Source organism: Rattus norvegicus, chromosome 12 (genome assembly GCF_036323735.1).
Source record: "Rattus norvegicus strain BN/NHsdMcwi chromosome 12, GRCr8, whole genome shotgun sequence".
Classification (NCBI taxonomy): Eukaryota; Metazoa; Chordata; class Mammalia; order Rodentia; family Muridae; genus Rattus; species Rattus norvegicus.
In genome coordinates, this window is record NC_086030.1 from 36,850,469 (window position 1) to 36,877,616 (window position 27,148).

General features: G+C 51.4%; 1 protein-coding gene across 4 annotated transcripts; it reads left to right on the forward strand.

The window, feature by feature from the left end:
- Window positions 1-5,650: 5,650 nt before the first annotated feature.
- On the forward strand, window positions 5,651-25,777 carry Dhx37 (DEAH-box helicase 37). 4 transcript variants are annotated; one of them, NM_001105926.2, is made up of 27 exons: window positions 5,670-5,854; window positions 8,161-8,330; window positions 9,024-9,136; window positions 9,944-10,283; window positions 10,682-10,830; window positions 11,534-11,626; window positions 12,573-12,669; window positions 13,606-13,719; window positions 14,585-14,686; window positions 14,819-14,933; window positions 15,273-15,368; window positions 15,614-15,690; window positions 16,618-16,762; window positions 17,537-17,613; window positions 17,829-18,061; window positions 18,965-19,076; window positions 20,932-21,038; window positions 21,136-21,324; window positions 21,468-21,592; window positions 21,685-21,801; window positions 22,619-22,791; window positions 23,589-23,703; window positions 23,800-23,937; window positions 24,120-24,214; window positions 24,299-24,372; window positions 24,820-24,917; window positions 25,050-25,777. In NM_001105926.2, exons 1-27 carry the CDS (start codon window positions 5,752-5,754, stop codon window positions 25,133-25,135), a joined length of 3,453 nt encoding a protein of 1,150 aa, NP_001099396.2. In that variant the 5' UTR covers window positions 5,670-5,751; the 3' UTR covers window positions 25,136-25,777. The 4 variants fall into 4 exon arrangements, with proteins under 4 accessions (XP_063127240.1, XP_063127242.1, NP_001099396.2 ...); XM_063271170.1 differs by lacking the exons at window positions 20,932-21,038; window positions 21,136-21,324; window positions 21,468-21,592; ... (6 more) ...; window positions 24,820-24,917; window positions 25,050-25,777 and adding an exon at window positions 20,273-20,655 and having other exon boundaries at window positions 5,651-5,854; XM_063271171.1 differs by lacking the exons at window positions 5,670-5,854; window positions 8,161-8,330; window positions 9,024-9,136; ... (7 more) ...; window positions 15,273-15,368; window positions 15,614-15,690 and having other exon boundaries at window positions 16,624-16,790.
- The last annotated feature ends 1,371 nt before the right edge of the window (window positions 25,778-27,148 follow it).

Genomic DNA, 27,148 nt, shown 5'->3' on the forward strand with positions numbered 1-27,148 from the left:
GAGTTGTTCCCGCCACTCAACTCTGGTGTCAGGAAGTACGCGCGCCACCTACAAGGACTTAAAGGAGCAAAGAGCTAGAGTCCACATTTACAGGTGTGTAGGGATGAGAGGAATTTACAATCCAAAATTCAGGACTTCCTACGGGAAAAGCTACTGGGCTTTATATATGAACGTCCATGGCAGGCAAGACCACCAGGGGAGTATGAGATTGAAAGATTTAAGGGCCACAATAACCGTATTACAGGCGACGTGGTGCATTCCTGTAAGTCCAACCCTAGAGAGGCTGAAGGAGGAAGGCTAGTCTGACAGCTGACCTAAGTTATACCCTGAGTCTCAAGTACAGCCTGCCCTATACAGTAGGACCCTGTTTCAAATAAGAGGACGGGGAAAAGGAGGAGGAAGAGCTGGGCGGTGGTGGAGGCTCATGCCTCTAAACCCAGCACTGGAAGGCAGAGGCAGGTGGATTTCTGTCATTTCCAGGCCATCAAGTAAAGATTTTTGCTGCCAAGTCTGACAACCTGATTTCTATCCCTGGGACCTACATAGTGAAAAGCAGAAACTGACAGCACAAACTCCATTGACTTTCACCTGCTCACAGGCATGCAACACTTCACTTTATTGTTTGAGTTTTGTTGTTGTTGTTTTGTTTTTGTTTTTTTTTTCTTTTTTTGGTTTTTCATTTTGTTTTGTTTCTTTGTTTTTGTTTTTGTTTTTGAGACAGGGTTTCTCTGTGCTAGCCCTGGCTGTCCTGGAACGAAATCTTTAGACCAGACTGGTCTTGAATTCACAGAGATTCGCCTGCCTCTGCCTCCTGAGAACTGGGACTAAAGGCATGTGCCACCACTGCCTGCCACAGTAATAATTCTTAAAGGAAATTTTTTTAAAGATCTGGAGAGGGGCTGGTGACCCAGGCTTAGTTCCCAGCACCCATGTGGTGGCTCACAGCCATCTGTCAGCTCTACTCCATCGGAAATGACAGCCTCTTCTGACCTCTGTGGACACCAGGCATACGTGTGGCGCATGTGCATTTACATAGGCAAAACATTCATAAAAATGAATAAACTTTGCTTTTTTTTTTTTTTTTGGTTCTTTTTTTTCGGAGCTGGGGATCGAACCCAGGGCCTTGCGCTTCCTAGGTAAGCGCTCTACCACTGAGCTAAATCCCCAGCCCCTGCTTTTGTTTTTTTTTAAAGACTTATTCACTTATTTTATGTATATAAGTACAGTGTTACTGTCTTCAGACACACCGGAAGAGAGCATCAGATCCCATTACAGATGGTTGTGAGCCATCATGTGGTTGCTAGGATTTGAACTCAGGACCTCTGGAAGAGCAGTCAGTGGTCTTAACCACTGAACCATCTCCCAGCCCCTAAACTTCGTTTTAAATGGACCAGAGATGCAGTCCACCTACAAGACACTTACTTGCCTAGTGCGTGGAGGGCCTTATGTTCAAGCTACAGAACCACAAAAATTAAATTAATAAATGTCCAGGAGATACCACCCCGGCACATACAGTTGTGGATTCCCCTCACAGAGAGAAGTGTGGAACTTGGCGGGCAGAGAGAGGTATCCTATCTAGGGCTCACCCATTTCCTGAAATGCCCCAATGGAGTTTGTCACAGCCTAGCTCCTCTGCAAATGAACTTTCCAGAGACTTTCACTACCCATCGAAGGAGCTTTATCGGGACAGCAAGACAACCTTCACACACCAGTGTTGTTCTCTTCAGCCTCGCATAGCTCACCTTTCACCCCATTCAGCCTGGCCCTTCTTCAGTCTTATCTCGTGGGCCTCTTGTGCCCACACGTTATGTCAGGCCACTTTTCTCCTGTGTCCTTTATACCCTCTATTTCCTTGACTCCAGAACAGAACCTTCAAAGGATAAATTTTCCTCTTTCCTCCATAGTCTAAATCAAACAAACGGAATCTGGTTGAACAAGACAACCAGGAAGATAAACCTTGATCCAGTCCAAAGAGAGAATATTGGAGTCAGGCAGTTGTGGCCAACTCCTTTAATCCCAGCAATTGCGAGGCACAGCCACTCAGATCTCTGAGTTCGAGGCCAACCAGGTCAACACAGAGTTTCAGCCAAAGGGACACAGAGAAAACCTGTCTAGTGAAACAAAAGTATAGAAAGAAAAGAGAGAATGTTGAGGCCAGAGCTCAGCATAGTGGGAGCATGCACTGAGTAAGTACAAAGACCCTAGTCCCAGGCTGGAGAGATGGCTCAACCGTTAAGAGCACTGACTGTTCTTCCAGAGGTCCTGAGTTCAAATCACAGCAACCACATGGTGGCTCACAACCATCTGTAATGAGATCTGATGCCCTCTTCTGAAGACAGCTACAGTGTACATATATGTAATACAATAAATAAATTAAAAAAAAAAGACTCTGGTCCCATCCCTAACACCACAAAAGAGAAAAATCAAAGCAGAGGTTGCTCCCTATGTGAGATCTTTTGCTGTGCAAGCAACAGAATCTGAGTTCAAATCCACAACATCCACACAAAAGGAAAATTGAAAATTACTTTCGAACCACTCTGCATTCTAGAAGGTTCAATATTGGGGTCTTGATTTACTTCTTCATGGGTTGTCTTTTCCTATATTTTTTACTGATATTTTTATGTGTCAAAGTTTTTTTTCCTTTGAGCCACAGTCTCACTTTATAGCTGCAGCGGTCCTGAAAGTCAGAGATTAACCTGCCTCCATCTTGGAAGGTCTGGGATCAAAGTCATGTGCCACCACATGGTGCTAAAATTGTAAACTGATTTAACAATAGCATAAACCTTTAACCTCAGCACTGGGAAACAGGCAAGCAGATCTCTATGAGTAGCAGGCCAACCCCAGCTACACACTAAAACCCTGTTCCCAAAACAAAGTATTTTAAAGGGAGATATTAACACAAACCCCAGAGAAACAAGGTCTCAGTATGTATGTAGCCTTGGCTGACCTGAAACTATGTAGACAGGCTGGCCTAAAATTCAGAGACCATCTGCCTGCCTCCGTACCCCGTCCTTGAAGTGCTGGAGTTAAAAGCATGCACCACCATGCCCAGCAAGGTTTTCTTAAAATTATGTTTATATCTATGAGTGGGTATGTATACTCAATTGCAGATGCCCTCAGAGGCCAGGGACACTGGATGCCCTGGAGCTAGAGTTTCAGAAAGGTGTGGGTGATTCACTCAATGCAGGTGCTGGGAACCGAACTCTGGTCCTCTGCAAGAGCAGCATGGGCTGGGAACTGCTGAGCCACCGCTCCAGACCCGTTCTGTTCACTCTTATGAAATACATCCATGGCAATGTGTGTGCTGCTTATCAGTGTCGCAGATATTTTTTGTATCTTCTGGAAATGTACTCTCCATATACTATTTTTATTACATTTCTTTGTGTTTGGATGTATGTGGACCACGATTTGTATGTCCCACAGTGGAGGAGTTAGTTTTAAGGAGCTAGTTCTCGGGGCTGGAGAGATGGCTCAGTGGTTAGGAGCACAGACTGCTCTTCCTGAGGTCCTGAGTTCAATTCCCAGCAACCACATGGTGGCTCACAACCATCTGTAATGAGATTTGATGCCCTCTTGGTGCTGTGTCCTAAGAGAGCAACAGTGTACTCAGATAAAATAAATAAATCTTAAAAAAAAAAAAGGGGGGGGGAGTCGGTTTTCTCCATCCATGGGTTCTGGGTATCGAACTCAGTTCATCAGGCTTTGTGGAAAGTCCCTTTATTTGCTCAGATGGTGTGCAACTTTAATCCTAGCATTTGGGAAAGTAGAGGCAGGGAGATCTCTGTGAGTTTGAGGCCATAGAGTGAGTTCTAGGACAACCAGGACTATGAGAGAGAGCCCATCTTTAAAAAAAAAACAAAAAAAAAAAAAACAACTTAATTTTATTATCACCGTGTGTGTGTGTGTGTGTGTGTGTGTGTGTGTGTGTGTGTGTGTGTGTGTGTGTGAATGTCATTGCCTGCCTGCTAAGCCATCTTAACTGGACCCTGTAATTTTTTTTCAAAAACAGGGTTTTGTTATGTAACCCAAACTGGCTCTTTTTTTCTCCCCTTTTTATCTTTTTTTTTCTTTTCCTTCCTTTTTGAGGTAGAGTTTCAGTTAAGCTGCGCTGCCCCTTTCCTCTATAGACAGGGCCACCTTTGAACTTCTTATCTTTCTGCTTCTACCTTCCAAGATCTGGAATTTCAGTGTGCCACCACACCCCCTTCAGATTAATTCTTAAACAGAAAAAAGGTGTGGCACAATATAACTATTCTATTTGCAAGGTAATTACAGGGTTCAGAAATGTTTCCGAGTGCACCTCAGATCAAGTGACAGAGTGGGTTTTAAACCATTTAAGATGTCTTCTTTTTACATTTTCTGTTCCTGCCTTGGAAATATTTTACCCTTTTCCCTGTGGAACTAACTCACCCGACCTGTGGGGGTTATCAGAAAACACAGATGAACAAAATAAGGAGAGAGGAGACGTTTGTATTAGGGGCAGAGTTATAGTCTATATGTTTAGTCAAATTCATACTAAAGATGTATACTTATGTGAGTGCTTTCCCTGCATACCATGGTAATGTATTATGTGCACCATAAGTGTAGCCAGTGCTCTCAAAGGTCAGAAGGTACTGGCATTAGCAATGGTGGTGAGCCACTGTGTGGGGGCTAGGAACTAAAACTGGGTCCTCTGTAAGAGCAGCAAGTACTCTTAACCACTGAGCCATCTCTCCAGCCCCCTATTATTTATTTATTTATTTTGGCGTTTTGGAGACAGGGTTTCTCTTGTGTGCCCCTGGCTATCCTGGAACTTGCTCTGTAGACCAGGTTAGCTTTGAACCCAGAGATCCACCTACTAGCCCCTATTTTTGAGACAAGGTCTTACTATGTCGCTATGGCTTATCTGGAAATATGTATGTATGTTTGGTTTTTTTTTTTTTTTCCGAGCTGGGGACCGAACCCAGGGCCTTGCGCTTGCTAGGCAAGCGCTCTACCACTGAGCTAACCCCAACCCTGTATGTATGTTTTTATGTTTAGTCAAATTCATACATACATACATACACCAGGCTGGTCACAAACTCACAGAAATCTACTTACCTCTGCCTTCTGAGTGGTGGCTGGGATTAAAAGCAAGTGCTCCCACGTCTGGTGACTTACTGTATTTTGACATGTGTATGTGTGAGAGTGTGTATTTTTTTTTTTTCTTTTCTATTTTTCGGAGCTGGGGACCGAACCCAGGGCCTTGCGCTTGCTAGGCAAGCGCTCTACCACTGAGCTAAATCCCCAACCCCGAGAGTGTGTATTTTTTACGTATGTATTTGAGTATGCACATTAGCATGGTTCCCAAGGAGGCCAGAAGATGGATCACCTGGAACGGTTGTGAACTGCCATGTGGGTGTTAGGAATCGAAGCCAGATTCTCTGCAAGAGCAGCCATTGCTCTTAACAGCTCAGCCATCTCTTCAGCCCCAAATTAATATTATTATACAGTTCAAAAGTCCGATATCTGGCAGGAAGACAAGTTTGATCATAAACTCAAGCTCTTCCCGCAGGTCTAGGCCCAGCCCCCTTATTTACATAGGGACCTCCCACAGACAGAGTACGCCCGCCTCTTCCGCTAGGACCTCCCTTTCCGGCAGGTCGGGCCTCCAGTCCCGCCCCTCAGCTGCTGAAGTGCGGCTCTTGCGCATGCGCAACCCGGAAGTCTCGCAGCTTGGTTCAGGTTCCCAGAGAGTTTGTCTGAGTGAGCCACGCGCGTGGCGAAGGAACCATGGGGAAGCTGCGACGCCGCTACAACGTGAAGGGGCGGCTGCAGGCGGAATCCCGGCCCGCCAAGGGTCCTGAAGCGCCTCCCGTGCGGCTGGAGCTGGAGGGTGAGAAGCTGGGGAGGGTCCCTGGAGTGGGAGCCGGGTTCCACATGACCCGAACAGGGGGCGTGACAGCCTCTCTCCCGGGGCATGGGGCTACTGCTCAGAATATGACGCGCAGATTAGTTCTTTGCATCCATTCCCAGGCCGATCATAATCATCTCCTTTCCAGAGACCCGTAAATGTGGTGCTTCAGACCCGGCCCGTTAGCCGTGCGCTAGGCTAATTGCAATGCTTGGGTACTGGGGCGCCTGTGAGCACAGGGGACACTTATTCTGGTCTCTGGGAGTAGTGACAGCGGAAGTGGAGATGGAAAACCCTGACACTCCAGGCATGCCCTGCTTACCCGGAGAAGACCAGCACAGAGAAACGATAAAATGTGTAGAATATGGCAGGCACAGGGGTGAGTACCAGAGAGATAGAGCCGAAGATGGGAGAGAGTGCTGTGCTGGGAAAGACCCACCATGGATAGTAAAATGCCAAAACCTTCAAGAAACCTGGGTGAAGATGAGAGGGAAACCCAGGGGCTAGGGGACATCGGAGTTTGCGGGTTGTAGAAATGATTGAGATTTTAAAAGTGAGGAGTGGCTGACTATGATAGCTCAGTGCTGTAACCCCAGGATTAGGAGTTTTCTGTAAGAGGATGCCTACAAGTTTGAGGGAAACCTGGGCTACATAGTGAGAACAAACAAGCAAAAAGGCTGTGTGTCTGAGAGAGATTTGTAAACCTGGCTGTAGGGAGAGATGTGCACCTGAGGGCAGTTGGGCTACATAACCTGTACCAGGCTCCCTTAGGGCTACAAAGCAGGACATTACCTTATCCCCAACTTCTTTTTTTTTTTAAGATTTTTTTGTTTGTTTATATGAGTATACTATAGCTTTCTTCAGACACACCAGAAGATTGTGAGCCACCATGTGGTTGCTGGGAATTGAACTCAGGACCTCTGGAAGAGCAGTCAGTGCTCTTAACCTCTGAGCCATCTCTCCAGCCTAATCCCCAGCTTCTAACAGAGGAAGTGAGGAACTATAGAAGACTTAGCAGAAGAGGGACAGATGAAGGATAATGTGTAACCATGACATATCGGTTGGGCCAATAAGGAAAAGCAACACAGGTTGAAGGAAGATGGGGTAGGAAGCTAGAGTTGGTGCTTGGAGCAGGGAGATAGTGTTTGGATTGTGGTGTATTCCAAAAGAGAGCTGGCCTGAGTTGCTGACTGAGACTGTGTGTAAGCACAAAGGTGATGTGCATGGGCATTGGTCAGGCCGCTGGAGAAGGCAGATGTGGGGTGGGAGTACTTGAGGCTCTGCAGATGTTCGAAGGAAAACTAGAAGCTATTGACTCAGCTGTTCAAGACAGGCAAGTTGGGGGGTGTGGGGGGCATAAACACTTTTGTATATAGATGGCACTTACTTACGTCTGATGAGTGAAGTTTTGGCTCGCTGAGAAGGGTCCAGCCCTGAAGGAGAGGGGAGTGGAGGAGAGTTGGGAGGAGGGTGCTGACCCAGATCTCGTGAAAAGGACTCACGCTTCATCTCAGATGCTCCCTGGGGTCCTGAAGGGAGGAAGGTATTGGTTGGAATAGTAGAAGGTATGGTCAGGATCAGGCTGGTTCGGGAGGAGAGTAGAGCTAAAGCGATCTGATCCAGTAGAATCAAGTATGTCTTCCCGGCTCCTGAGACCTAGACTTGGGGCATGTCACTTCACATACTTCTGCCTTTGTTTTCATATCTATAAAATGGGACGGAACTTTTCCTCGGTGGAATCATAACAGCCTCTGGCACAGCCCACAGGTCAGTAGCCAGGTTGTGAGCATTCTTCAGGGTTCCACGTATCCCAGGCTGGCCTGTGTGTGTAGTCAGGGGGCGATTGAACTTCTAGCCCTATTGCTGTCTCTCTCAAATGAGTACAGTCCCGAACTGCCATACTTGGTTTTATGCTGGGGTTGGAACCCAGGGCTCTCAGCATGGTAGCCAGGTTCCCTCCCACCTGAGCTCCATCCCCAGCCCCTCCTGGTAATGCTAACAGTTGTGACCCACAGACCCTCGTTTCGCACTCAGAGATTGGGAGGTGCTGTGGGCCACCTGCAGGAGGTGGTGACCTCCTCTGATGTTTGTCATGAGTGAGCCTCTAGGACACCCTGTGACAACTTCTTTTTTTTTTTTTTTTTTTTTTTTTTGGTTCTTTTTTTCGGAGCTGGGGACCGAACCCAGGGCCTTGCGCTTCCTAGGCAAGCGCTGTACCACTGAGCTAAATCCCCAACCCCCACCCTGTGACTTCTTGCCCCCTGGTGAGACCGTGGCTGTCTTTTCAGACAAGGATGTGTTGAAAGGGGTAGATGCCAGCAACGCCCTGGTGCTGCCTGGGAGGAAGAAGAAGAAGACCAAGGCGCCTCCTCCATCCAAGAAAGAGAGGAAGCCCCTGACGAAGAAGGAGAGGAAGGTGCTACAGAAGGTCTTAGAACAGAAGGAGAAGAAGAGCCAGGTATGCCTCGTGTGGCTGGTCTGCCCCAGCTCTCCAGGTCAGCGGGCTGGAGGGGAGTCTTTCCCTCCATGTAATTTCTGCAGCAAGATTGTCTAGTGGGACTCGCTGAAAGGAGGGGAGTGTTTCTTACCTGTCCAGTGACACGGTAGCCACTAGCTACATGTGGCATCCCATCGAGCCTCTGAGTGTGATGATGGCCTGATGGAAAAAATCATGTACGTGAAGAGGTGTGTATATAAAACATAAACAAACAGACACAGCAAAAAAAAAAAAAAAAAAAAAAAAAATCAACGAAGCCAAACCGGCTACAGCTCACAGGGGATGAAAGAAATCACGTGGCCGTTTGGGTAGCCTAGGGACTGGCCAAATGAGAAGTCATATCTATCCTGAGGACAGCAGCGTGTACCGTGCTTTACTCAGTCTGGCTGCTGTGCATTGGGACAGCGCCAGTGTTTATAGCACACGGCGCTACAGAGCTGTGGCCCATGATGCTGGCTGCTGTTAATGGCAAAGGAAGCGCTAAGCTGTGTGTTCAGAACAGCTGTTGGGTGACATCTTCTTGCCCTACTATTTAAAGTCTAGTATTAACTAGGCTAAGATCCCCTGAAAGCCTGGCCTCCCCAGGAGAAGACCTGGGGACCTGGTCAGTGGTCATTAGCTGCCTGGTAGCCAATGCACTCATATCTTTCCCAGCGTGCCGAACTGCTCCAGAAACTGAGTGAAGTCCAAGTGTCGGAGGCCGAAATGAGTCTGTTCTACACCACAGCCAAGCTAGGCACCGGGGACCGCATGTATCATATCAAAGAGTGAGTCACGGAGCCCGAGGGCTTATATCTCATGTTGTCTTACAAGGGGAGGGGCGGGGAGTGGAGGGTGATCCATACTGAATGACCCTCTAGCCATGCACCTACCTGGCATCTTATATGTCACAAGTAGGTCAGCTCCTTATCGGTCATGACCTTGATTTTGCACCTCAAAGGCCCCACTTGCCATGAGATCATCTCTGACTATTCTGTGTCACATCAAGAATTCAGTGGCTTCACACTGAAATCCCACTTCCCACCTGGGCTTGACCATTGGATCTGTGGGGCCACCCCAGGCTGGCATTCCTGGAGGACATGCACCCCAGAACAGTCCCTGTGCGTACATAAGCGTACACACTCTCGAGCGCACACACACGCACGCACACATGCACACACAGCTTAGAGAAGTTCAGGGCACTGCTGTTGGGTGAGTGCGTACTGCCCCAGCCTCACTGGACCTGAGGTAGAGCAAGGAACAAAATGTTTCTTTCCCTTTGGAAAACACTGGTGCTCGTTAGCCAAATACTCATATATCTGCATCCAGAAAATGAACCCAAAGGTAAGATAGAAACAAGGGGCCATCTAGGACTTAAGGGACTGGCATCTGGGACTGAACTCAGTGACACACAGTCTCTCTGGTAAGTGACTTTGAGCAGACACTTGAGTGTGACAATCTACAGGAAGTGTGTCTCAGGGTAGGAACTGCCAGTGCAAAGGTCCTAAGGTAGATACAGTATAGCCTCTGGCGAGAGACCCCCATAACTGTGTCAGATGTCCTAAGATCCCTGCCTCAAGTCTTTGCTCTCCCAGGAGGAAGCCTGACCAGCCTGCTGCCCAGGGCCAGGAGAAAGTCAGTAGCCTCAGTGGGGCCCACCGGAAGCGCCACAGGTCATCATCAACAGAGGAAGACTCTGAGGCTTCAGAAGATTCAGAGCCTGAGGAAGTCACAGCTGACCAGCCTAGGACCAGCACAGGGGCAGACCTAGTGCATCCGCCACCAGCTACTTCTGAGATCAAGAGCCCTGTACCCACCCCACAGCCCCCTCCACCTGGGACCTCTGCACCTCCAGAAACCCCAGCCTCTGCCCCGCCTCCAGCCCTGGCCAAGCCAGCTGTGTTCATCCCCGTGAACCGCACCCCTGAAATGCAGGTTTGTCCTTCTCTTCGTGGTTAGAGGGACAGGTTAGTGGGACCTCTCGATAGAAAGGCACCTCAAGTCTCCACTTTAGAACGGGGACATGGTTGTATGTATGGGCGTTCTGCATGCCTGTATGTACGTGCACCACATGCATCCCTGCAGAGGTCAGGTGAAGGCATTGGTTCCGTTGGAACTGGACTTAAGGGGGTTGTAAGCCGCCATGTGGCTGCTTGAAGTCAAACTCAGGTCCTCTGCAAGAGCAGCCAGTGCTCTTAACTACCAGGTCACCTCTCCAGCCCCTGGCTGTGCACTTTAGACAGTGTCACCCTGCATGGCCTCTGTGTGAGTGGGGTACCTCCTCACCTGCTCTCTGCGGCCCGTCTCTCTAGTACTAACTTCTTCTCCCACAGGAGGAGCGGCTCAAGCTCCCGATCCTCGCTGAAGAGCAAGCCATCATGGAGGCGGTGGCTGAGCACCCCATTGTCATTGTGTGTGGTGAGACCGGCAGTGGGAAGACTACACAGGTGCCCCAGTTTCTCTACGAAGCAGGCTACAGCAGGTAGGGCTGGGCCAGGGGTGTCCCTCTACTCTCTGGGGACACTGGGCACTTAGGTTCCAAGAACCTTAAGAGCCTGAGCTCCAGCAAACCCAATCCTGGCTCTACTTTGTGTACTATGTGACCTTACACTGAGAGATGGGGATGACACTAGACTCAGTGGTCACATGGGTTCAGTGACAAAAGCACCACGGTGCCAGGCACATGGAGTAATGTGTTTCCTAGTGTTGCCAGGTTCTGTGCACTCTGTGATTTTTCTGTATCCCGACACCCACCTCAATTCAGCATGAAGTTAAACCAGTGGGCAGAAGAGTTGCCAAGGTTCTCTTCACCTGGGCCCCGCTCTGTCAGCATTTGAAGTTGTACTCGTACCTGTCGTCTGAGCTCAGGCGTTCTCTGGACTTAGCAGTCCATGCACTTAGTCTATTCAGGAATGATATGCAGCTCAGACCCTCCCCCAGAAGACAGTTCCTCATTCTAATAGCATCCCTTGGAGCTGCGCCCTGGCCACATACCAAGTTCTGCTAGGTCTCCATCCGTGCTGTGACACTGTCCCCTGGCAGTCCTGTGGCTATGCTGTACTGACACTGGGCAAGTGGTGTTTGTATCCTGTTCTCTGGGTCTCACCCTCAGTGACTAGCGATGTTCAAGTGTATGTGTGTGGCTCTGGGACAGTCAGTCATGGCTGATGTGTCTTCTTCCCCAGTGAGGACAGCATCATTGGTGTCACAGAACCCCGCCGAGTGGCTGCGGTGGCCATGTCCCAGCGGGTGGCCAAGGAGATGAACCTGTCACATCGGTGAGGCCCAGACTCTTGGGGATAGAGAGGACTTTGCAGACTTGCTGGAAGGCGTGTACAGATGGGAGTCATTTTGCCTCACTCCCAGAGATGGTCCAGCAGAGACCTCAGCCTCCTGAGGCAGGGGTTGCTGGCCGGGAAGGAGCCATCCAGACACCCAGTGCTTGCTGGAGGACAGTGTGCCTGCATAGGAGAGAAGCAAGTGGCAGCCTGCTAGCGAGCCAGTGCTGTGAGGCCATGTAAACATGGAATTCCAATCCTGAAACCCTCTGTCTGGGACTTTCTTTACACCGTGGTGCTGGGAATGGAATTCGGGGCCTTGTAGGTACTAGGCAGCCACTCCACTACCAGCCTTAAATTTTTTTTTTTTTTTCCGGAGCTGGGGACCGAACCCAGGGCCTTGCGCTTGCTAGGCAAGCACTCTACCACTGAGCTAAATCTCCAACCCCCCAGCCTTAAATTTTTAACTTGTTTTTTCTTTTTAAAGATTTTTTTTTTTTTTTTTTTTGGTTCTTTTTTTCGGAGCTGGGGACCGAACCCAGGGCCTTGCGCTTCCTAGGTAAGCGCTCTACCACTGAGCTAAATCCCCAGCCCCTAAAGATTTTTTTTAAAAAAGATTTATTATTATATACACTGTCACTGTCTTCAGACACACCTGAAGAGGGCATCAGATCCCATTACAGATGGTTGTGAGCCACCATGTGGTAGCTGGGAATTGAACTCAGGACTTCTGGAAGAGCAGTCAGTGCTTCTAACCACTGAGCCATCTCTCCAGCCCAATTTTTAACTTTTTAGTTGTAAAACGTTTATCCGTCCACAAATAGAGAGGATAATGAGGCCCGGGTACCTGAGGGTGTCAGTAGCTGCCAGCCCTGCCCAGCCCTGTAGCATCTCTATCATATTGTCAGTGACATTGCCAGCCCTGAGACGGATCTTCTCCCCATAGGGTTGTCTCCTACCAGATCCGCTACGAAGGGAATGTGACAGAAGAAACCAGGATCAAGTTCATGACAGATGGTGTCCTGCTCAAAGAGATCCAGAAGGTCGGTTGCCTATCTGGGTCTTGTACAGGACACAGAGTGGGGAGAGTAGAATTCCACCTTGGTTGTGATCACCAGTGTGTGCCTGCCACGTGTGGCGTTGAGCATGTCCACCCTTGGAACCTCAGTTACTTGATATGGTGGCGCCCCATAGAATCAAAGCAGACAGTCAGTGGCAGAGGGCACGCACGGGGTCCATGTGAACAGAGAAGCCATAGGGTGAGTAAGTAAGGTTACTTTGCATATCCATTTTTGCTACAGGGACTGGGGATGTGGCTCAGTTAGTAGGGCGTTTCTCTAGCATGCCCGAAGCCCTGGGATCCAGCCCTAGCCTCACCCACACAAAAACCAAAACAGAACAAACCAAAAAATCTGCTGTTACCCAACCACTTAGGAGGTGAGGTCAAGAGAATAAGAAGTTCAAGGTCGGGCTGGAGAGATGGCTCAGCAGTTAAGAGCACTGACTGCTCTTCCAGAGGTCCTGAGTTCAGTTCCTAGCAACCACATGGTGGCTCACAACCATCTCTAATGTGATCTGCTGCACTCTTCTGGTGTGCCTGAAGACAACTATGGTGTACTCATATAAATAAAATAAATAAATAACCCCTTTAAAAAAAAAAAAAAAAAGAAGCAGTTCAAGGTCATTCTTGGTCTTGTAGTTCAAAGCTAACCTGGGATAAATGAGAGCCTGTCGAAAGGAAGTAAGGTAGAGAGGACAGGAATCTTGAAAAGAATAAGGAGAACTTGCAGCAAGCAATAGCAGCCTGGCTCCTGGCCATGCACAGTAGCTGCAGGCAGTCAGGATGCCCTGCTGCTTCTCCCTTGGGCCTCTAAGGGCTGCTGAGGGAGTGGACCCAGTCTGGGGTTTGGTCACATGGTTCAGTGTCTGTGATTATGGGGCCTTAGTGACACTCTAGTGTAACTCTCCCTCCTCCACAGGACTTCCTGCTGCTGAAATACAAGGTAGTGATCATCGATGAAGCCCATGAGCGGAGCGTCTACACAGACATCCTTCTCGGCCTCCTGTCCCGAATTGTGGCTCTCCGGGCCAAGGTGTGTGGGAAGTACGCAGGGAGGGCAGACTAAAATCATCTTGTCAGGGGCTGGAGCTGGGAGGGGCACAGAGGACACAGCTTCCCTGGGCGAGAGTCATTACCAGTGCCAGGCTGTATCATTCAGTGCTGTCCTGTTAACTCACACACCTGGTCCAGTACAATGCATAGTAAGTGATCTCTCCTCATTAGAGGCTCAGGCAGAAATCGAAAACTGGGCAGGCCTTGCTGGAGCCAGCTGGAGCCAGCGTCAGGCTGCGGATTCATAGACTGCTGGGTTGAGCCCTCTGCTCCCCAGGCCTACTCCTCCCTCCCCAAGCCTGCCCCTCTTTCTAGCTCTGTGCTCAGACAGTGGATGCGAGGGACCAGCTTTGGGGACATACTATCTGAAGGAAACTTGATGAGCAGCCCTGTTTCTGTCCCTCAACAGACAGCCTAGTGGAGAGGTGGGTGTCCCAGGGGTGTCATGTGCCCAGCCACATTCAGGGCACTCGGGATGGACAGTGACCAGGAAAGGGTGGTATGCCATTCCTGCCCTCCTGGAGCCACCCTTGGTCAAGGTGGCAGGCACTAGGCCAATTCAGGATTGTGGGCTGGAGGCCATCAGCCGAGCCCTTCCTCACCCCATCCTTCATGAAGGTGGGATCCTGCCATGGCCCCTTTAGATGAGTTCATGGCCAGGGCTCTGGCCTGTGTGACCTACAGAACCCAAGTGGAAAGGCGCCATGGCTGGGTTTCATGTCCCATGGAGGCACCCTGAGGACTGCATTTGCTGGTTATTTATAACCACGGAACTGAGGTCCATAGTCCCATGCACACTGTGTCCATGCTGTGCCCGAGTCAGCGGACTATCTCATCTTCCACAGAGGCACCTGCCGCTTAAGCTGCTCATCATGTCTGCCACGCTCCGGGTAGAGGACTTCACCCAGAACCAGCGGCTCTTCACCACACCTCCCCCAGTCATCAAGGTGAGTTTTGGGTAAGCCCCTACCAGCTTCGACCTGCCCTTGACATGTGAGAACTGGGGGGGTAGGGGTTAGTTCAGAAGTCAGACAGACTTCTGGGCTGTGGCCTCTCTTACCTTTGCGGACCTGTCACAGGTTGAGTCTAGGCAGTTCCCTGTGACGGTACATTTCAACAAGCGGACCCCATTGGATGACTACAGTGGCGAATGCTTTAGGAAGGTCTGCAAGATCCACCGGATGCTGCCTGCAGGTGAGGCCTGACGGGACTGGCACAGCACAGGGAACAGTCAAACCATGGTGGCATGGCCACTTCTCAACCTAAGCCCAAGTGCCCCTCATATCTAAGGCAGAGGTGGGTTTCGAAGCATCCTCTGGGGAAGAGCAAGCATGGCGGCCTCTGGTCTTTAGAGTCCAGGCGCAGCAAGCCCTATTGGGCTTGCTGTGAGGTGCCCTCACCCCTCTGCTGGCCTTGGGTAATTAGCTTCCACCCATTCCGAACCTGTGTCCCTGGGTCCTAGCTCCTCCCAGCCTCTCAGCAGGTGCTTGCAAGGATAAGTCTGTCAGGTGACTGGCTTGGTTCTCTCTGCAGGTGGCATCCTGGTGTTTCTCACAGGACAGGCCGAGGTGCATGCACTTTGCCGACGGCTTAGGAAGGCCTTCCCCATCCGTTGCTCCCAGCCACAAGGTAACTAACTACCCGTAGCCTCCTGTCAGAGCTCTCTATGCCTGCTACCCCTGAGCCTGGCAACTGGCGCCCTGACTGGGGTGTCGGCCTCCACCTCAGTGTCCTTGAGGAGAGAGATCCTGTGCCCTTGTGACCCCAAAACAGTGTGCCCATCGTTGCAGCAGTTCTGCTGTGAGTGACAAGAGTGGAGGGCCAACTGCCTGCGTTGCCACAGAAGTCTCCTCCCTCCCCCCTCTCCTTCACAGAAATGGAAGAGGACTCAGCAGAAGGGATGCGGAGGTTTAAGAAGTCCCGGACAAGGGCTAGGAAGGCCCAGGCCATGGTATGTGGAAATCTGGGGAGACCTGCACTCTCTAGTTGAATTTAAGGGTCACTAGCATGAAAGAAAGTAAAAGTCCATTTCATCTAATGTGGCGGGGAGCCACGTGGGGTTTCTGGGTTACACTGGTCCGGCCCCTTTCCACAGCACAGAGTCCTGGTGGGTTACAGTTCTAGAGGTGGCAAGGTTGGGGTGTGTTATGATTTACAACACAGGGTCGGCCCGAGAGGATCCTAGAGCTCAAATAGAGCCGTAGGTACTTGCCGAAGTAGGGAGATCTGCAGTCTGAAACTGAGGGGCCAGCCAGGGGAGGGGCCACCCCAGGAACCCTGATAGCTGGATGCAGTGTCAGTGGCTTCTCAGTGGCCTCTACCCTCAGTGGCACATAAGGTAGGCCAGGCAGCCTGTCAGACTCTATGTACATAGCTCACAACAGCCTTGTGAGATGACCCCGTGCTTTCCATCCATCCATCCATCCATCCATCCATCCATCCATCCATCCATCTGCTTATTCATACACAATGTCACTAATTGCTATGTAGAGTAGGCTGGCTTTGAACTCACAAACATCCATTTGTCTCTGCCTCCTGAATACTGGGAATAAAGGTATACACTACCGCACCTAACTCATACCTGAATTTCGAAAATATCTTTAGATTCATTTTAGTTTATGTGCATGGGTGTTTGTCTGTGTCTATGTATGTGCATGCCTGGAGGTCAGACGGAGGAGTCAGACCCTCTGGAACTGGAATTAGAGATGGTTGTGATGTGGATGCTGGGACTCAGACCCAGGTCCTTTGTAAGAACAAGTGCTGTTAACTGCTCAGCTGCTCTCCAGCGCAGTGTTTAGTGACCTTACCTCGTGTGACCCCGGGTGTGGCTTGGATCACACCCAGGTTGCCTGAGCCCATGATGTTGGCATCTCCTCAGGCCTTGCCCCAGATCAACCTGGACAATTACTCTGTACTGCCAGCCGGCGAAGGCGATGAGGACAGGGAGGCAGAGATGGACGACGAGGAGGAGGCCCTGGGCTCTGACCTAGATCTGGACCTTGGTGACAGTGAGGCAAATGAAGGTGCGACCGGCCAGAGCTCTGCCCTCGGGTTCGTGGCTCTCTGATGTCAGCACGGGTCTGCTGAGCCCCTATAGCATGATAGGCCCTGTGGGCCATTGGGACTAGAAGAATCTAAGTCCTGTCCTCATGCATGTGGCCAAATACATCCTGGCTCCTGCTGCTATGTGAGCACAGAGATGGCCCTTTTGGGTGGCTTTGTCCACTGGAGTCTCCTAAGGTCTCAATACTTTGATAACAGTGCTGGGGTCACCATCCCCAGGCTGGCCCTTCCTGGGCTGACACAGGCCTCATGCAACTGAGAAGGTGCCTAGATTCTGGGAGGTCCCCCCCACCCCCCCAGTACGTTGATGGGCAGCTCCTTGTTACCCAGCTTGGGCTAGCACACACTTTCCATCCCGGCTGTTCAGAATACTGGCTTGAACTCAGCACAAGACTGGGTATCCTTAGAGAGAGACTTCAATGGATTTTGTGATCCAAAAGGGCTCTTTCTGTACAAGCACAGCCTGCCACCTGCCTGGACACATACAGGGACTGGGGCCACCTTACTCTCAAGGGATACTGCTGTGTGGCAGCCATCGCAGGCTCATGCTGGGCACCAGGGACAGCTTTCATGAGCTTCCTAGACTGAACAAGAGCCCCCAAGCCTGGGACTGGGTAGGGCCTCTCACTTGTGTGGGGTGGGTGGGGATTTGGGGGCAGCCAGGCAGCTAGAAGCAGGCCTATGCCTTTGGCAATTCTTCAACCTGTACTCTGATATCCCATGCTTGACTGCAGGTGAGCAGCCAGATGCCTCCCTGCCCCTTCACGTGCTCCCACTCTACTCTTTGCTGGCTCCTGAGAAGCAGGCACAGGTAATGGGGACAGCTCTTTAGAGCATTAAGATGGGATGGGTTAAGCTTTTCCGTCTGCTTACTGACCAGCCCCTGATAGTGGGAGACATGATAGAAACCGCCCCTGATGGTTGTGCTTGGAGCTTGGTGGGCAGCGGTGGACCTTGCCTAGCTGACAGCAGTCTGTCCAACTGCTGTCTCGCCTGATTCTGTTGTTGTCCACTCCCACTTCCCAGGTCTTCAAACCTCCTCCAGAGGGGACGAGGCTGTGCGTTATAGCCACCAATGTGGCCGAAACATCCCTCACCATCCCGGGTATCAAGTATGTGGTAGACTGTGGGAAAGTCAAAAAACGCTATTATGACCGAGTCACAGGTGTGTCCTCCTTCCGTGTCACCTGGGTCTCCCAAGCATCCGCTGACCAGCGGGCTGGTCGTGCTGGCCGGACAGAGCCAGGCCACTGCTATAGGTAGGCCACTTGTCCCTGTATCATGAGAAGCAGAACTGCAGTTGCCCCTCTGCAGTGGGCTGTGTGCTCTCAGGAGCACCACAGCCCTTCCCACGCCTTTCCTTTGCCTGGTGGGCAACAGCTGATGCAGTAGTCCATGTTCTAAATACTTTCATAGGTGGGCCACTGTTGTCACCACCATCAGGGCAGCACTCCTGTGAGTGGTCACTCCCTGAGGGCACCCTAGAAGGTGTCACCGTCTGTCAGGGTTCACCACCCAGTATGATGAGTTTTCAAGGTCATCTTACCCTGTTTCTCGTGGTGGCTGAGTCCCTTTTCCATTGCCCTGTCACTGTTGCTGTCCATGTCTGCTGGACTTTCAGGTGGTTGTCCTTTATCCTGTTGTGCATACATGTGTCCCTGCGTCAGTTTGAATGTCTGTGCTCATCTTTGGCCCTGTGGAGCTCTCAATCACGAGGTTCCCAGGTTCTCCTTTCACACCTTCCTCTCATTGTGTCGATGTCTTTGGGTCTGTGCTCCCTCAGGCAAGTGCTCTTACCCTGTGCATTGCCTGCCTGCCTCTGCCTTCTCGGGAACTGTCCTCAGTTCTAAGTTAGGCTCCATCCATCTGCTGGTGGCTTGGAGGAGAGGCTTCTTCTGACATCTGAGAGTCAGTTAAATCCATGTTAGTTATGTCACTGGCCACTATTTTCTCCTAACGTTACTCTGAGTAGCTTTACTGCTTTTCTTCCAACACCACTTTATAGAATGGAAACTTAAACAAGAGAATATAGTCGGGGAAGCTGGAGGTGGGACTCACTGCCCTGGTAAGGCAAGGGCCTGGCTCTGAGTGCTGGGCGTGCTTGGCCCAGAAGTCTTGCTAAACTTTCTTCTTTCTGGCCCCTACTTCCTCTCTCCACTCAGGCTGTATTCCTCGGCTGTTTTCGGGGACTTTGAGCAGTTTCCTCCTCCAGAGATAACCCGCAGACCAGTGGAGGACTTGATCCTGCAAATGAAAGCGCTCAACATTGAGAAGGTCAGTCTTGGCCATAGCCACTGCCCTTCCGCTCCATCTCAGCCTGGTGCGTTCCATCACCCCAGAGCCACGCCTGCTGGGGAACCAGCTGGAGTGGTATGCCGAGGGGCCATCAGTCAGAAGGTGCCCTGGTGGCCTTCAGTTTCTAATGAGGACAGCTTTCCTTCTGGGAGACAGGCGCATGGATAGCCAGGTCCACACAACTTATGCACACTCAGATGTCTTGCTAATTCCTGAATTCAGGCTTCACTGACTTGGTCCTCTGATGGAGTTGGGGTTCTTCTCTCCACTCCAGGATGGGCTGGTGCAGCAAAGAGGGTCCATGCTGTATGTTGGCCCCCAACCCTTGTCACATGACAGCCAGATACTCTGATGTGTTTACAGAATGCTAACATACCCACTTAACAGATAGGGAAACCAAGGCAGGGAAGAGACAGTCTGTTCAAGAACCTTCTAGTGACCTACAGAACCCAGAAGGCTGAAAATGCATCTGATCCTGGTCCTGTCCCAGAACCCAAAAGAAAAGTTAAAAATAGACTCTTGCTTGGTCTCGAGAGGTGGCTCAGCCAGTAAAGGCGCCTGCTGCCAAGCCTGCTGACTTAAGTTTGGAGGACCACATGGTAGAAGGGGAGCACCACCTCCTGCACGCCGTTCTCTGCCCTCCACACTTGCTCCTTGGCGTGTGTGCACCCATACGCACACACAGAATAAAAAAATGTAAAATAAAAGACCCTTAAAAGTAAAGAATACAGCCAGGAAATGGTAGCACATGCCTTTAATCCCGGCACTCAGGAGGAAGAGGCTGGCAGATCTCAGGGTTCAAGGGCAGTCTGGTCCAGGGCTACACAGAGAAACCCTGTCTTGAAACAAACAAAAAACAAACAAAAAGCAAAAAAATCCAAACAAACGAATGCACATGTACCCTTGGCTGGGGATGTGGCTTATAAGTTGAATGCTTGCCTTGCACACGGGAAGGCCTAAGTTCAATACCCAGCACCACATGCACTGGGTGTGGGGTGCACACCTGAAACCCCAACACTTAGGAGGTAGAGATAGGAAGATGGCATAGTAGCTCACATCTATACCCTCAACAGCTGAAGGCTGAGGCAGGAGGATTATTATGGCTTAAGGACAGACTGAAACATGAGTTTCAGCAGAGTGAAACCGTGTCTTTCTCTCCCTCTATTTTGAGCCAGGGCCTCACTACGTAGCTGTGGGTGACCAGGACCTCCCTATGTAGACCAGGTTCAAACTCACAGAGATCTGCCTGCTGCTGCCTCTCTGCTGGGATTAAAGGTGTGCGCCACTACGTCTGGCAAGGTCTGGGTCTGAAAATTAAGACTGTATCCTCACTGCATGCAGCGGTACAGACCGTTGCTCCCATCTCTTCAGTGAAGAAATCTGCCCCTTTCTGAGGGGTGGGAATCCCCAGTGATTTTTTTTTTTTTATTTGTTACAAACAACTGATTCAAAATCAAGACAAATCACTTTAGGGCATCACTGAGAACTTTCTGTTCATCCCCGTGACACCCATGGCCACAGTTATATTTTTCAAATATAATACCTGTTTTCCTAAATATTGCATGAGGGTTCACGTGTTGTTGATTATGAACTCCTAGATTTTAGTTGATACAGATAGCCCCTGGCACACAGGATGTTTAACTTGGGATCATCCCAGCACATGGACCTGAAGATACCTTGGCAACTTCCTGGGCACCCAGGCCCTATGTCCCATTTAGCATGACCCCGTGACCTGGGGACAGGCTGAGGGAAAGGGGAGCAGCACCTGCTGCAGCCAGTGCTGTGACCTCATGGGGCCTGCTTCTCTGCATCACTGTGCCTTCCTGTGGCTCAGGTCATCAACTTCCCGTTCCCCACACCTCCGTCCGTGGAGGCCCTCATTGCTGCGGAAGAGCTGCTGATTGCCCTGGGGGCCCTGCAGGCGCCTCCGAAACAGGAAAGGTAGGAGTTGGGGGGTAAACCCAAGCATGTGCAGAGCCTCCCAGAACCTCTAAGCACAGGCTCCATGGTTCTTACCGGCTGTGTCCCTCGTCCCCAGAATGAAGAAGCTACAGATGTCACAGCTGAGCTGCCCCATCACCGCGCTGGGGCGGACCATGTCCACCTTCCCCGTGGCACCCCGCTATGCCAAGATGCTGGCACTGAGCCAGCAGCACGGCTGCCTGCCCTACACCATTGCCATTGTAGCTGCCATGACTGTGCGTGAGCTGTTTGAGGAGCTGGACAGGTGGGTTAGGGACAGCCTGTCCCTCGGAGCCCTCTGTGCTCTCTCTTATCTGAAAGAAGGGCAAGGGAGTGAGGCTTTGGAGACCCTGGGGATCATCCCCGAGGGTGGTGGGCTGAGGCCCAGCCGGCCGTGTGTGTTTGCAGACCTGCTGCCAGTGAAGAGGAGCTTGCAGAGCTGAAGGGCCGTCGAACCCGTGTGGCCCAGATGAAGAGGACCTGGGCCGGGCAGGGGGCTTCTCTGAAGCTTGGCGACCTCATGGTGTTGCTGGGTTAGTGCCACCTCTAGGGCATGAAAGGGAGTGATTGGTAGCTTGGGGCAGATGGGAGCCAAGCAGTGAGAACGCCCTACCCTGCTCTACAGGTGCTGTGGGAGCCTGTGAGTACGCTGGCTGCTCACCCCAGTTCTGCCAAGCTAACGGACTGCGCTACAAGGCCATGCTAGAGATCCGGCGCCTGCGTGGCCAGCTGACCACCGCAGGTATAGCCCAGGTGACAGTGTGGACAGACTGTCCCTCTGTGGGTTTGGTGTGATAGAGATTCCACACTTGCTCATTTGCCTGCCCACTAAGACACCAGCCCCAAGTCAGTATCCAGTGCCCTTACACAGGTTCCCCTGCACACTGACCTGGAAGGCTGCCCCTCTGGTCCTCTTCCCCTGTTCCAGCCAGGACCTTTCTTCCCTCCCACATGTCCCCAGAGTTCTCAACAGGATTCCTACTCAGCCACAGGTGGCTCCTGCTACCTCTACTCAAGGAATGTCCCCATCTTAAGATCCAGGGTGACCACTGGGTGAAGGTGTCATCCAGTTGGAAACTCAGTGCTGGTCTAGCAGCTGTAGGCTTCAGGGATCAGTGGCTGTTTTCTAACCCACACTTCCCTAGGAGCAGGGCATCACTGTGGCCTGCTTCCTGCCAGTGATCACACGCATGGAGCCATATCTTCAGGTGCAATGGCCTGCGATTGTGGACAGCCACCTAACACTTATGACAGCAGGTGGCCATGTAGGGCCACAGGCCTCTCCTGGCCACCTTTCAGCAGAGAGATGGACAGGGCTGAGGTTCCTGTAACTATCCTATCCCATGGGAACCTGGGGTGACTGTCCCCTGTCAGGGCTTTGCTGGCATGAGACTCTAGATTTTAGTTTCAGAAGGGGCTCTGGGCTGAACCACTGTTGGCCTCTGTATCAGAAACCAGCACTGTGTGGGAGAGGCCCAAGTGCTGAGTGATTTCTGAAGGACCGTCAACCTTCCTCTGATCTAGACTTCCTGTACCCCTTTCTCACCTTCCTCACGCAGTCAATGCCGTGTGCCCGGAGGCCGGGCTTTTCCTGGACCCCAAAATGCAGCCTCCTACCGAGAGCCAGGTGACCTACCTGCGACAAATCATGGCAGCTGGTCTGGGTGACCACCTGGCCCGCCGGGTTCAGAGTGAGGACCTGCTGGACCCCAAGTGGAAGAATGCCTACAAGGTGGGACATGGGCTTCCCCTTGCTGACTGACCCTGTAACCTCTGAGAAAACTCTCACCAAAGAGTAGGTGAGGGCTGTCATTTGTTGGAGCATAGGGTGTCACCCTCGGCTTCATGGTTACTTTCTAGAGATACATTTTACACCATAAGGTCAACCCCCTGGCTCACTATTCACCAGCACCGTCAACTTGAGACAGTTTCTCTATCCTGAGGAAGCCTGAGCCACCTTCCTCCTCTGGCTCAGGAGTTCGGTGTGCTGGGGCTCCCTCCCTCCCCCAGCATTGTATCTCTGGGGTCCATCCACACCTGCTCTATTTGAACCAGGTTGATCTTCCTGCCTCACCCTCCTAAGTGCTAGGGTCAAGGCCCCCACAGGAGATTGTGTTTTGTTCTGTGGGTTTGGGTACGCTACTGTGGTTCATGTAGGGAAATCAGAAGATTGCAGGAATCTTTTTCTCCTCCTACCATGTGGGTCCCAGGTATTAAACTCATGTCACCAGGCCTGGTGGCCTTTATCTGCTGAGCTGTCTCACTGGGCTGAGCTCTGCTTCAGTAAGGGGTGGGCACACGTGCACAGGCAGGCATCCGAGGTCAGCAGGCTGGTATGGCAAGTGTTATTCATTGAGCCGTCTTCCCAGCCCCAGGCTTCAGCTCTGTTGATGGCCAAAGAGCAATGAATCCTGGGTAGTGCCTGGTCATTGGCTCCCTGGCTTGATGGTTGGATCCCGAGGGTAGACTTGAAGAGCTGAGAGTGCTCAGGTTTTTCTCTGACCTGAACCTCCATCCACCTCTCTGCAGACCCCTCTTCTAGATGACCCCGTCTTCATCCACCCCAGCTCTGTTCTCTTCAGAGAGTTGCCTGAGTTCGTGGTCTACCAGGAAATTGTGGAGACCACCAAGATGTACATGAAAGGTACTGCATAGTGGCCACAGGGTGACATCACTGGGCGCTGTGGAACACCCTGTCTAGGAGAGCATGTGAGGCCTGACTGCCCTCTCCTGGCCTCAGGTGTCTCCACTGTGGAAATCCAGTGGATCCCTTCCCTGCTGCCCTCCTACTGCCAGTTCGACGCGCCCTTGGAGGAGCCAGCCCCCACTTACTGTCCAGAGTCAGGACGGGTGCTGTGCCACCGGGCCAGCGTGTTCTGTGAGTTGGGGCCACTTCCTTGGTGGCCTGGCTACCTACAGCTACTGGGTTTCCTGGACTCATCAGCTCATGCACTTCTCTTGAACATGTGCCTGAGGGGGTCACTCTAGCCCTCCTGCTCCTCTGAAGGGCTTGGGAGGATAGACACAACAATTGTCCTTTATCACATTCCTATCCCCCAGACCGCGTGGGCTGGCCACTCCCTGCCGTCCAGGTGGACTTCCCTGAAGGCATTGACCGCTACAAGTACTTTGCACGGTTTCTGCTGGAGGGACAGGTAGGTTCTTGGGCTACCTGTAGCCTGTCTCCTAGGCATCACGAAATGCAGGCCCCACTCAACCATCCTGTGCTCCCTCGCCAGGTCTTCCGAAAGTTGGCTTCATTCAAGAGCTGCCTGCTATCTAGCCCCAACACCATGCTGAAGACTTGGGCCAGGTACAAGAGTGTATTCCGAAAATACCAAGATGGGCAGTGGCAGAGAGGTTTCTCTGAGGCTGCGACAACCACGGGAGCCTCTTTCATTCTTTGGCTGTCAGTGGGCCTCCGACATTTCACCTCTCCTAAAAATGGCAGGGACCCCTGCATCCCTAACTTGGGATTCCCTGTCCCACCTGTTACACTCCCAGTGGCTACATCATCTCAATCTTGACTCTTTCACTTTTCTGTGTCCCCTCCTTAATGAATCCCAGTCTTGACAGTAGAACCCATTCTAGTCCAATGTCCCCTCCTGATGAAGAATATCTGTGTACTTCACGGGGATGGGTGGGTGTGAGTAGGAAGGGGTGCTGGGGAGTGCTGCACGCCACTGTGTATGTGAGGCTTTCTATGTACACCATCTGTCCATCCGTGGTTCGGGGTCTAGTAGCTATTCCTTGTCTACAGGCTGCAGCCCAGGACAGAGACCCTATTGAGAGCCCTTGTGGCCCAGAAGGCTGATTCCCGTGATTCCCTGCTGGCTGCATGGAAGAAAAACCCCAAATGTGAGTGTGACTCAGCTGGGGTCAGGGGACATTGCTCGGTGGAAGGACCTAACCAAACCATGGGCCATGGTGGTTTGTCCAGCCAAGCAGGCCCCTGCCCTCGCCCTCTAACCCTGGCCACTGTTCCCGCAGACCTGCTGGCCGAGTACTGTGAGTGGCTCCCAAAGGCTATGCACGGCGACGTTGAGAAGAACTGGCCCCCTACCACCGACCGCTGACCACACACCCAGCTGTACAGTCGGCCAGCATCTAGGCTGTTACCAAGAGGCCAGCTCACAGCTACACTGACCAGGAGTGCCTTCTTTGTGACTGTTAGAAGACAGACAGACGTGGTTCATCTTCCACATTTCTCCCTGTCTAAAGAGGAATCTTCAGGTGACATTAGAGCCTGTGGATGCAGAGCTACTCTGGGACAGGAGAGTGAGGAGAGTGGACCTTCCCCAGAGCACCTGTGCGGCCAGCCTCATAGCGAGCGTCTGGGCAGCAGCAGGCGCATTGCAGACGCCTGTGACCCAGTGACTTTCCTGAAAGGTTGGCCCCAGAGCTCTGCTCCACACAGGAGGAAGCTGGTTTCCAGGCCCTGCTTTGGCAGCAGTAGGCAGCTGTCTTTAGGAGCTGCTCTTGCTGGGTATGACCAGTGAGCCTGTGGCCTCGGCTGGTAAGGTCACAAACGCAAGGCCAGCCTGAGCTACACAGCAAGACTGTCTTCTGTCTGTTTTTCAAGACAGGATTTCTCTGTATAACCCTGGCTATCCTGGAACTGCGCCTGTAGACCAGGCTGTCCTCAAACTCAGAGATCCCCCTTCCTCCGCCTGCCTTAAATACTGGGATTAAAGGTGTGTGTCACCACCGCCCAATAAGACTGTGTCAGACAATTCTGTGAAGAGTAAATGTTTGTGCTGGGCTTTTTCATTTCAGCTTGTCTGTCACATCAGACATGTTCACATGCCAAGCAGCTGTCACCCTGTCAGTTTCCAGAAAGTTCATCCTCAGTGATTTTCTGATTTTCTCCCTGACACATTGAGCTGTCCAATCCTTTCTGTGGCTAAACATGCATCATCGGGTGTCAGGCTACCTCTGTCCATCTGCAGAATGGAGCGAGTTGTTTACCTCTGGGTGATGGCAAATGGTGCTGCTGCAATCACTTGTCACTTGGGCCACTTGGTACAGAGCCCTGGGGTCAAAGCCAAGCTCCTCAGTTAACACTTAGTAAATGCTTTCTCTCTGTGGGCCGACTTTATGCTCCGGATGATGTCCTTTGAACCACATGCTGCTTTATCTCCATGTAGCCGTGCCCCTGTGACATAAGCAAGCATTGTACACCTGCCTGCCTGCCCATCTCGTGTTCCTTGTGTCTTTTCAGACCTCGGCTGTATCAGGTGGATAAGCTGTGCTTCCCTTTCCCGGTCGGTGCACCTCCAGGTCTGTGTGTACCGAACCAACCTTTGACAGCGTAGCATGTCCCACAGCATGTTTTTCTACCATGATGTTTTAGCCAGACTCAGTCATGACCATGAGGTGGCCGATGTGAGCAGAGCTAGGCTGATGCCCTCAGCCCACCTCGCATGTGAATATCCACGAGACAGGCAGCCTGTCGGGTTCGAGTTGTGGGTAGGATGTGAAAGACTGGGCCCAGGCCAGCCTCAGAGTGGTAGAATAATTACCTGGTATGAGGCCCTCGGGACCAAGGACAGACCATATCTCTAGCTCTGGGTCGAATGCCCCTTGTCCTCTCCAGGCCTGTGTCTTCCAATGCTCCCTGTGTCTGATTTGTCTGAGAGTTAAGTCCTGAGCCATCCCTACGGAGCTTAGCTTGGCTGCTGCTGCAAATAAGAAATTTGAAAGACCAGGCTTGAACTCCTGACCCTTCTGGGTACTGGGATGATGGGCCAGTGGCACCATGTGTGGCTTCGAAATAGGAAAATTGACAAGCTGAAAGACACAGGGCTTGCCTCCAATCATGGTGGCACGTGGGAAACTCCAAGAGGAAGGCATTGCTGGAGGCATACATTTTTTGCAACCTACTTTGAATGAAGGTTCAACCTCTCCCAGCCCATCATCCAGCAGAGGTGGTGGAAGAGAAAAGTTATTAGGATGTGGGGGAAGTGGATAGCAATAGTTCTTTGGGGGTTGAGCTCAATCTTCTTGGGCAGCAATTCAGTCCTGTAGCAAACACCAAATATGATTCAGCTGCCGCCAACCTGTAGGCAGGCAGACACTAAGCACGACCA

What these genes read in the sequence shown, in the direction of transcription:
- Dhx37 (NM_001105926.2), top strand. Translation starts at nt 5,752, where the DNA reads ATGGGGAAGCTGCGACGCCGCTACAACGTGAAGGGGCGGCTGCAGGCG. An exon ending in CCACCGGGCCAGCGTGTTCT is followed by an intron (nt 23,938 to 24,119) that starts GTGAGTTGGGGC and finishes CCTATCCCCCAG; the next exon opens with ACCGCGTGGGCTGGCCACTC. An exon ending in GGTTTCTGCTGGAGGGACAG is followed by an intron (nt 24,215 to 24,298) that starts GTAGGTTCTTGG and finishes CTCCCTCGCCAG; the next exon opens with GTCTTCCGAAAGTTGGCTTC.